The sequence below is a fragment of the Denticeps clupeoides genome, chromosome 2 (assembly GCF_900700375.1).
Source record: "Denticeps clupeoides chromosome 2, fDenClu1.1, whole genome shotgun sequence".
Taxonomy (NCBI): domain Eukaryota; kingdom Metazoa; phylum Chordata; class Actinopteri; order Clupeiformes; family Denticipitidae; genus Denticeps; species Denticeps clupeoides.
The window spans coordinates 34,647,251-34,658,449 of record NC_041708.1 but is presented as its reverse complement, the minus strand read 5'-3'; the positions used below and the strand labels follow the sequence as shown (position 1 = coordinate 34,658,449).

At 43.1% G+C, this 11,199-nt stretch overlaps 1 protein-coding gene, 1 non-coding gene and 1 pseudogene across 2 annotated transcripts; all 3 read right to left on the bottom strand.

The window, feature by feature from the left end:
- Window positions 1-171: 171 nt before the first annotated feature.
- Window positions 172-3,954, bottom strand: LOC114766418 (carboxymethylenebutenolidase homolog). The gene is made up of 6 exons (XM_028957197.1): window positions 3,738-3,954; window positions 1,427-1,641; window positions 1,237-1,344; window positions 1,018-1,160; window positions 841-932; window positions 172-473 (listed from the first exon to the last, which is right to left on the bottom strand). Exons 2-6 carry the CDS (start codon window positions 1,639-1,641, stop codon window positions 294-296), a joined length of 738 nt encoding a protein of 245 aa, XP_028813030.1. The 5' UTR covers window positions 3,738-3,954; the 3' UTR covers window positions 172-293.
- A 33-nt stretch (window positions 3,955-3,987) lies between these two features.
- trnat-agu (transfer RNA threonine (anticodon AGU)) lies at window positions 3,988-4,061 on the bottom strand. The gene has a single exon. It is a non-coding gene; the product is annotated as a tRNA-Thr (tRNA).
- Window positions 4,062-9,782: 5,721 nt separating this feature from the next.
- Window positions 9,783-10,767, bottom strand: LOC114766412 (arylamine N-acetyltransferase, pineal gland isozyme NAT-10-like; annotated as a pseudogene).
- Between the last annotated feature and the right edge of the window lie 432 nt (window positions 10,768-11,199).

The window sequence follows — 11,199 nt, the reverse complement described above, 5'->3', positions numbered from 1 at the left end:
TGAGCAGTGTTAAAAAGCGCTTCATGAAAACGTCCAGACGTTCGGGATGCTATTTATCATTTGATACGGTGTTCTTCCACGCTGTAGCAGGACTGAAGTAACCAATAAATGTCTTTGTTTGAAGATTTTGGCCTTGATCTGGTTTGTTCACATATTCAAAGGCACAAGACATTCAGTTGCATATTTACTATATTTTTAAAAGATTACATGTTTTGTTTCGGTTCTAGTTTTAAGAAGCGTTTCTAGTGCAACGTTAGTTCTTACTCATAATAACTCCGCATCAGAATGTGTTTTTACATGTACTGCCTTAACCAGTTGAGCATGTCCAGTCTGGCCTCCTCGATGAGCGGTTTGTCAGCTGGGTTTATATCGTCCCGCTTGCGGTGGACAAATCCGTGGGTCTGTCCGGGGAAAATCTTCACTTGGAAATCAGCGCTGCACTTGTCGTGCAGGTTTTTTTCCAGCACTGTTACCTAGACAAGCACATGGGACAAGCACATTCTGTGCATGATATAGAACAAGGGGTGACTAGTTTTCATTTAAATTTTTTTTTTTTTTTTTTTTCATGCACTGTACCCATAATTGAGGAAATTGGTTGCAAAAATGTCAATGTTGTGTAAGCCAGAATATTTCACACAATTGTAGCAAAATAATGTCCGGCAAGTTTGATTCCGGACCGTTTTACAGCTACCCTGCACTGTCATTTTAGCCACCATTCACCAAACATCATTAAAGTTTTAATCCTAATTTAAAAAAATAAATAAATAAAAATTTGATTGGTTACACATGGCAACACTTAAATGACAGTGAACCATACGAATACAAAGCTTCAAGGCCTACCTGATCCAGCGGGATAACTTCATCCTTCTCAGCAAAAATGAAGAGAGTGGGGCTCTTCAACTCGTGCCGGTCTTCCCGGTCACGGATGATCCCTGAAATTGTATTACGAACGACATGTGATACTTTTTAGGCCCCTATGTATGTAAAAAAATATTTATTTATATATATATATTTTACCATAAACTGAGACTCCAGCTTTGATATCAGGGTACTGCAAAGCCAGATGGTGCGTGGCAACCCCACCCCAGCAGAAGCCAACCGTTGCGATGCGAGAGGCTCCACACTGCTCCCTCAAGAACTTCAGCACCACATCTACCTCCCTGGGGCAAAATGCGCGGAATTAGGCAGATTTCCGCCGTAACAACTGTACTGATTCGGGAGTCTGAACTTTTTTACTTGTTGATGTTTGTTGGCTTTTTGTCCTCCAGCCACTCCTGAAATTTGGACCAGTCATGAGATGGACTCCAGGGTTCTTTGCCAAGAAAGAAATCTGGAACAACGGCACTGATAAGAGGAGCGACGTGTTAGGATGAGAGCGGCGGTACTTTGTTATCTCGATTCAGACAAAGACAAGTTTCGCAATTACGTGTATCCATTTGCAGAAAGCATGTCAGCCATGTATCTCGTGTTAGGCAGTCCCCATCCGAATATGTCCTGAATCACGATCACCGCCTTTTCAGATGCTGCAGTTGGCTTAACAACGTAAGCCTTCACATGTTGAATTTGCACTTCCTGCCCGAGTCCTCCATACTCCATCCTGTCTCCAATATCGCACGGGCAAGGTTTAGCTTCATTGGCCATCTTAAAGAGAGAAGATTTTGTATCATGAACTCAGCGAGACATATTTTACAGCCAAATTAAAACTAAATAAGCAATGGACACGAATCTGACCTGACAACGTTGATTTTAACATTTGATTTGGACTCATAAAATCTCTCACCAAAAATGAGACGAAAGAAATTCCTCAGGCAATCCATGACCCAATGGTGTAAGTATTCCATATTTACATTTACATTTATGGCATTTATCAGACGCCCTTATCCAGAGCGACTTACAATCAGTAGTGACAGGGACAGTCCCCCTGGAGCAATTTAGGGTTAAGTGTCTTGCTCAGGGACACAATGGTAGTAAGCGGGATTTGAACCTGGGTCTTCTGGTTCATAGGCGAGTGTGTTACCCACTAGGCTACTACCACCCTATTTAAATATTCAAATTTTGAAAGTGAAAGTGAAGTGATTGTCATTGTAATACACTGCACACAACGAAATGTGTCCTCTGCTTTTAACCATCACCTTGAGTGAGCAGTGGGCAGCCATGGCAGGCGCCCGGGGAGCAGTGTGTGGGGACGGTTGTGCTACTTAAAAACACACTGTTAACAAGTGAAAGATTTACCCCCCCCCCCCCGCCTAATCCTCAGTGGTTCAGTCCAACGATCAGTTTCTCTGATGGGAAGGGCTGCTGCTGCTCGCACCCAGAGTGCGCTGCGAGGTGCAGCGCATGCGTATAGTTTTTAATGCATTAAACCTGATCACTACACTTGTTCAACAAGCACATGTTTCACATAGACAACATAGTTATCTTAAGCAGCGTGATGTGTTTATATTAACGATGGGTTAAGAGAGAAATATATGAGACATTTAAGAAAGTGTCAGCCGCACATGAAAAAATAAGCTTTTTTTAATGTCCCCCTCAGGAATTACTCCTGAAAATGTTACTGTCTAATGTCCCCCCCAACAATGATGAGGGATTGTCACCCCTTCCGCCGAGCCAACCCCTGCACTGTTCTGTTCAATAGCTCTCCATTTTGAAATATTTAACATCTCTCATTAGTTATGAATACAACAGTGAATGCAGAGACCCATCCACTGGTGCTTTAACATCTGGTTTTCTTTTTCTATCATGATGGCTGGTGCAGACTGTCGCAGTCGCTTTATGAAACGTCGCGTTCGCGCCATCTGCTGGTGAATTGGTAGAAAACGGTTTCATTTCACATAAAGTTTTTTTTTTTTTTTTTTTTTTTTTTACTTCAAACCTCAACGCTTGTTATTCTATTATTTTCGAAAAAAACAATACAATATGATATCATACCTGCGGAGGTATGAACAAGGAACACCTCATTCAATATTTAGTTCAGTGTTTGGCAGACACACTACAAAGGGGAGTATAAGATCGTTTCTCTTACTTATTTTTCAGTTTTACATCCTGCATGTAAACTGACCAGCACACATAGGAATGAAGCCCATTGGTTAATGCAATAAAGGAGAAATCTTCATAAGTTAAAAAAAATTAAATGGATCAACAAAGTAAAGACATTTGGCAACAAACGGAAGCACTCGTTGTGTCTGGGTGTTTGTGTGTCCTTTCACAGTGTATTCATTTACAGAGCTGGTGAGTGGAACCCAGATGAGAGATCTGCAGTTCATTCAACATCTGAACAGTACAAACGGGTCTCGCTTTCCCCCGCTGACATTCAGAATGTTACAATACTAGACCGTAATCATGACTGGCTGAACAATCTTTACAAAACAAACAAATGGAATATGCGCAAAAATTCCTCATGGCGATAATCAGTCGTCATATCTGGCAACCACGACAACCTTCTATCAGACTGCTTTGGAAGATTCGAAGTTTTGCTTAAAAATGCACAAAATTGTCCGCGTAGGACTGCAAATGTTTGTGTCGCGCAGACCATTTTTGCTTTGAAATTGAGCCATGTAATGTTGCCCTAAATCTGTGCATATTCCCCAAACAGGAACGGCCTGATTGGCAGCGTTCAGGCCGAGCGAATGTGAACCGTAAACCCACGTCGACCGTGTCAACCTCGACCATTACGCGTACGTAGGACTGTATACCACCAAGTGGAAAAAAACATAAGAAAAAAAAACCCAGCACCGTACCTTTATATATAACGAGCGCTTCCTTCGTGAGCGTCACATGAGCAGTTCGGGGACACCACGGCCGCTGGGTGGATCAAAAGTCCGACGCGCCCCCTTTAACAGAAAACCATTTTTTACGTGATGACGTTGATATAACTGTATGAACTGTATTGCATCGGTTCACTGAACTAAAACAATTCGTCGGCGAATTTGTCTCCTCTCCGGACCACGTTAGAAGTGAAACAAGAAAAAAAAAAAAAAAAAGACTAAAAGGCACCGCTGGGATTCGAACCCAGGATCTCCTGTTTACTAGACAGGCGCTTTAACCAACTAAGCCACGGCGCCACGTGCATCAGGCCTGAAATGCTGGTCTATAAGCACGCAGCGAGTTCCGGCCAGAATTAGTAGTATGTTGGGTTAGAGTCGATAAAACCACATAGTTACAGCAATATCGCCTATCAATGTAAATATCATTGTACACAAATATGGCGTTCGTACGAAAAACGGCACATGAAAAGGCTGATATGATGATTTTTTCGAGTTTTTCCTGGGTAACGGACAAGACATTGATATATATTTGTGTGTGTTTGTGCTATGTCTGCGCATGCACACAATTAGGATTAAAACTAATGATGATGATTATGATCTATAGATTGGTTTAGACACACACACTACAAGATGTTGTCCAGTTATGTCCCTGTTCATTGCACAGAAACTTTTTACTTTTCTGCTATAGAGAAACCTGTACGGTATTTAAGTTCTAGTTTTAGTTAGTATAGTTTAGTTTAGTGTGTATATACATATATAATTTTCTTTTATGATTGCACTATGGGGGGGGGGGGGGGGGGGGGGGGGACACTAAACCAGTCTCGAATCTTGAACACACACACACTTATCAGTAAATGTGTTCAAAGATCAAGATCACTATTATGCATGGTTTTCTGGGGCGTGTCTGTAAACAACGGTGTAATTTGTGTTGTTCCCAGTAATGGGGTGGTGCCTTTGCTTGTAATGATCAGCAGGAATTAAAGTAAAAAGTCATCCTAAGTGGTAATACTTTAGTAAAGTAGAGACACTTTTAATTACTGTAAAAACAGTATTTATCATTTTTTTCTGTCCCCTACTGAGACTAGAAGCAAAGGTTGCTTTTTAGTTGCCTTCACTTCCTTCATTTTCTGGGATGTTTGTATCAAATGTACGTTTGTCACAATATTATAATCTATAGATGCAATTAAGAAAATCAAACCTCGTTTATCCGTAAATCATCTTTAAATAACTTGGCACAAACAATCCTGAGTGTGTTTTCATGTAGATTTTTGTAATGATGGTTTGGATAGATCATTATATTTCTATAGGGGCATGAAGAGATGGACAAAAGGACAAATAACAGTGTGTCGCACAACTTTTAGCGACGTTGGGGACGGGCCGACAGGCTTTCACCTGATTTGTCGAATGTCGGTCACGCAGTGCTCCATGGGTAGTGTAGTTTATACAGCGTCAAGAGAACGTGGCGTTACATCAACGATACCGTGTATCAAACTTGTTTGGACCATTCGAAGTTTTGCTTTAAATGCTAAAATTGTACGTTCTCTTTCAAGTCTTCCCTTGTGACGTTCGCTGCATGCACTTTGTCCATTATGACAGACTGTAGGTGTCGCGCAAAAATAAAGCAATCAGCCATTTAACACTGCTTTAAATATGTGCATATTGCACATACAGAAACGGTCAGATTAGCAGTTCATTAGCGTGCTTCAAACCAGAAAAACACAGCCAGTGTGAAACATATATCCAGCCGCACGTCGATCACTGGGTAGAATTATATACCACACTCACTCTGTCAAAATGTGTCGCTACATTTAAAACTAAAGTACTGCAGTGCCGGAACTGTGTAGGTCCGTTCAAACCACACAATACACGGCACTGTGCCACACTGAAAACGTGACTGCTGCACTGAGGAAGGAGTGGCAAAGCCAAAGGCCAGATTCAGTGGGTGGCCAGAACTTCTTTTAAGGCTGGATATCTGGCACTTCATGCGCCGACATGCTGTTGGATGCACAACACAGACACATCAGTTGAACCCAGTCTTCATGTCATGCCTGTCAGCATGCATATTTGAGTGGGATGCAGTGGATTTTGCTCTGTTGCGCGAAGCAAAAAGACTGCAACTGCAGTATGAGGCCCTGTCCTGTTTCAGTGATGGCGACATCAGTGAACATCTTTCTAGAGAGGAGCTGATTCTCCATTGCCGAAGGAGGACACGTGGTGAGGAGACCACCACTCATCTGCTGGAGGAGCTGCTGCGAATATTCATGGGGAGCAGTGGCAGTGATTCCTTTGGAGTACCCCTGTTTGATAGGGAGAGGATGGAGCGCATCTGGTGTGTTCAGCGGAAACACATCAAGTGCATCCAGGACCCACCAGGTGTTGCTCTTTATATCAAAACAGGGAGCTCACCAAGGGAAGGAGTTCCGCTACCTGTGTACAGATGTGCCAGAGGTTCAACACCCTTAGAATCTTTTTCATCTGTACCCTGAACCGCTTCATTCCAGGTCGGTTTCTGCTATATGTTTTCATGCCCATATTCATTCTTCAAGAACATTTCAAAATGTAACAGGTAATTATGTGCATCTAGGGACGAGTGCAAACCATCTGAATTTTCAGATATACCTGTTGGAAGGACTACACAGATGGAACCAGGACCATGCTGGTACTGTCTTGTCTACAGGACCATCTGTTTTACGCAGCTACCGCAGTGACCTCCTCTGCTTTGCACAAAACCACTTTGCACATAATCACTTTGCCCTTACTGCTCTTTCTTTTATGGCTCTTTCTTCTTTCTTAAACATTGTAAAAAACTGTAACTCATTTGCACACCTTCACCCTACCAGTTACACATATTTTATGTTAAAGACGTAAAAGTGTAATATTTGGTTATGTTTGCAATATTTGCATATTGGTTCACTGTTTACTTGCAACATTTGCAATACTGTGGTCTGTAGCAGTTGCAGAAAGCATTTCACTGCACATCATACCGTGTATGACTATGTATGTGACAAATAAAATTTGAATTTGAATTTGAATTTGCTGTATCAACCAACACTTTGAGAAGCTTTACAACAGGAAGATGGCACCAGAGTTCTCTCCACCCTCACTTTACACTGGTATGTGGTAAATTAACTAACTTATTTTTCTTTGCAAATCAAAAATTTTAATAAAACAAATTTACAAAATGAGAATTATGAATAATCAATAACAATAATACTATAGACAGGAAGTTTGTGTTTATGCCGATTGCTCATTTACTGCGTGAAGTAAAAAGGGAAGTGTGTTTGTAATGTGGACTACCATGATTGACATTTACACAGAATTCACCAATTATTTTAATTGCTGTTATCCTGACATCACAAATTCTTGGAGGACGTTTTTATAAAAAACTTGTATAAATGATACAATACCCTGTTGTCTCAGGAGAACTCATAGGGGTTCAGTACCTGTTCTGGCAGACTGGTCAGACTCTGCCAGACCTGCACCCTGATTCAGAGGACATGGCCCAATTAATAGAAGAGCATGATGTGGAGGACCACGTGGTCGAAGATGAAAGCTTCTCTGAAATCACAGATGATCCAACTGTGCTTGAGGTCAATGAGCCTCCAGCCTCTCCAGCTCTTGGTTCCTCTGGCATTATATATGGTCTTGACTCCCACGCTCCCAACACATCCAACCAATCCCTCACCACATCCACCCAGGCCTTTAGCACATCCACCCAATCCCTCACCACATCCACCCAGGCATTTAGCACATCCACCCAGGCTCCCAGAAAATCTGCCAAGTCTCCCAGCAAATACTCTCTGGCTCCCAACACATCCACTCAGGCTCTACCCAGTGCATCTGGTGCATCGGCTTTGCCCTCAAAATCTTCCTCAGAAAATATTAATAAAGCCATGGTAAGTATCAGTGTGTTCATTTTAGAAAATACATGCTTGTAGATTTGGGGTGCAACAATTAGTCGACATTGTTAACAAAAATCGACAACTACAATAGTGACAAGTTTGATCAATGAACATTGTCACCTGAGGTATTGTAGAGAAGGGTGTGGATGCGAAATAAAGAGAAGCAGAGCATTTCTCAGCCACTATTACTTATTACTTTAATACACTGATAACAGCTGTACTATCCTAATCTCCACAGCACGCACTTGCCGGCCCATCACACAAACTAACACTCACCCAAACGGTGTGTGCACCAGTAACCCCCCTATATTGATCATCCTTTGCCCTTTTCCAATGCTAACAAATGTTTCACGGTGGTTCTTAATTCTGAGGGACCATCACAGAATTAAGCAGCTTTTGTTTGGCAACTCACTGGTGACTCACCGAACGAAGATTCAGCTGGTGGAAGTGAATCAGACCACCCTCGTCCAATGGCACAACAAAAATGTGAAGATGTGGCAGATGCTCTGTGTTCCACCTCAGGGTGCTACATTGCCTTTAGCCTTTACCAAGTCAGAAGAGCCTATTCAGGGGGCACCCATTCCAACTGGAACAGAAGGTCAATGCCCGCTGCCAGAGAGCACAGTGGATCAGAGGCAGATGGTCTGTAGTCTGGGCACAGGTTTCATCATGCCAAAGGCACAAGCAAGGCAAAGTGGAGTTTGCCACAACCCGCAGAACCAGGCACAGTTCTGGCACCACGGATCCCCACCCCAGCAGGAAAAGTCGGCATTGTAGTTGTTCGAGTTCCCGTGCCAGTAGCGCAGGCGACCGCGCCTTGCGCTGGTCAGTCTGCTGCCACAAAGGAAGGTAGAAGCCTCCAAGCAGAGCATATAGGCGAAGAGTACTGGGCAATACTTGTAAAAAGTGTGGCCAGTTCCGCAATGCACAGACAGGGCACAGCCAGTACCGTGGCGGGTGCACTGCCCTCATTTTGAGACTCTTCCTGCAAGTGGTTGCAAGAGATGCGGAAAAAGTCCACAGCTCAATGTAAGAATTCATGAAACAAATGTTAAAGTGTTATTCTTTACTCTGATTGGTGTTGGGGGGGGGGATCAAACATAATTCAAGAATGCATCAATGGTGTAATACTGAGGACGTTGTTGGTCAATGCTACTTGAACGTTGAGAGGACTCCAAAACTCAGTGCTAGTATCAGAAAAGTAGCCATTGGCGCCAACATTTTGCAACACATTGCTTCTTGTTCTTGAGAACTCTTTTCGCATTTCATTTTCATTAATTCTTCCTCAGTTGATCTGAGAATCATATGAGTTTGCGAACACTCAGTTTGTAGTTCTTTAATAAAAAGATGAGTTTTCTTTACCTCTTCTTCCAAAGACTTCTTTTCTTAAGTCAACTGCTTTATGGACATTTCCTGTGATGCTACAATCCTAGTTGACTCTTCAAGTTGTCTTTCCATCTTTTTAGATACTTCTTTGACATTGTTCAATTTACTCATCAGACTGTCTAGAACTCCGAAACTATCTTTTAATTATTCTAGTGTTTTGTTCATTTCTTGTGAGAGAGTTTAGAGCGCCATCTTTACATAGAATCTTTGCTAAAAGTATTCACTGTTCAAATGAAAGTGCTTAAATAGTATCCTGATGAAAGTAAGTGAAGTGATTGCACACGGTGCACACAACGAAATGTGTCCTCTGCTTTTAACCATCACCTTTAGTGAGCAGTGGGCAGCCATGACAGGCGCCCGGGGAGCAGTGTGTGGGGACGGTGCTTTGCTCAGTGGCACCTCAGTGGCACCTTGGTGGATCGGGATTCGAACCGGCAACCTTCTGATTACGAGGCCGATTCCTTAACTGCTAGGCCACCACTGCCCCATAATTGCATCAGCTCTGCTCCTGAATTACCATATCTGGGGCTGAACTTGTGACCACAAGGTTGCTCGTTGCAATACATCTAGTAGCAAGGTGCCACAGCTCCATTTCTCCCTCTCCTTGTACCAAACAGTAAATATATTAAATATCAAAAGAAGTAACAACAGGCAAATCATGCATTACGTTAGGACAGTTAATGGTACTTTTTTATTCTTAAGTTGTATGTTTGCAACAGCATTTTTTGTGAAGTTATTATTATTTCAAAAGAGCCAAGTCACATTTTACCCATCATACAGGTGAGCTGGAAGAATCCTGTGCATGTGTGTGTTGTACTAGTAGGTCACAGAAGGAGGCAAAATGTCATCATCCTTAGGAAGCAGTGGAGCAGGAAGAACTATTCCAAACTTCTCGTTCAGCACACGTGGAATTTCCTTCCTCGGACAGTTCAGTTTCATTCTTCATGATGTCGCTGTCCAGCCTCGGTGGGTGGTAGCTGGTGGAGACTAGTTTGTAGCCAATGTAGGTGATCCTGCCATGGGGCAACAGAAGGAGCAGAGAGACTTACAGTAGAAGAGGGAATTGGGGGAGGTCTGGTGGTACTCGCACATGTCTCTGAATCGTCAAACTTCCGTGGCGTAAAGGTGAACTTGTAGAGCTCCAGCCAGTCTCCAGACCCCGCCCGCTTTTCTCCTTGCTCTTCTGCCTTGGTCTCAAGGAAGAAAAACTCCCCTTGTTGTCTTACAACGGAATACTCCATGATTCTGTTTTCTGAAGACCGTCAGTGTCAAGTGATAAAGGGAGCTCAAAGCAAGCCCGAAGCCACGTCACAAAGCCACCTTTGACCCTCTAGGGTCACCATTATGATGAAATGGTCGAAGGGTGGCCCGTACAAATGGGTGAACGGTTCATGACCTGACCAGCCAGGACAGTTACACTAAACCCCAACTGGGAAAGGAGCCAGGAGAAGAGTCCATTGGTCTCATAACAGAACCCACCTCGGCGCTGCACCACAATCTTCTCATAGAGCCACGGAAGGTCCAGCTTCACCTTTCCTCCGCTGTGAAGGGTGAGGTTTTCGAAGGGCACCGTGGACACGTGACTCCGGTGCACGCACAGCAGCGTCTCCAGACTCGGCACCAGGGGCCCTGAACACCCGATGCGCGATAAATATGCCGCCACGTCCATTCTGCCTGCACAACAGCTGTCCCACCAAGTATCTCAAGAGCAATACAACAACTTAACTGCAGAGAGGGACATGTTCATTCCACAGGTCGCCTCCTACTTCCTGTACTGCCTGGAGCGCGGAGTCTGCAGTTGCGTAACTGAAGCGTCTACTAACCTGAACAGATGTGAGATGTGGGTGAAATATAGTGTTTAAAAAAAAAAAAAAAAAGAGACACGAACGATAATTCTGAAAATGTGGCTCATGGATTCAGACTTGTGCCGAACAACAAAACTTCCTAATGTCAAATACAAATACGACGATGAAATGTAAAATAAGAGGTTGGATTTTTTTTTTTTTTTAAGAACATGCGTTTTTGCTCACATATCGCTGTTTTCCATTTTCTCTTGTGAGAGTTTGTGTGACGCTGCTCGTTTTTGCAGTGTCACTGCTGGCTTTTCAGTGGCTCCGCCCCGTTTTACTTTTATGCTGCCCGGGAAT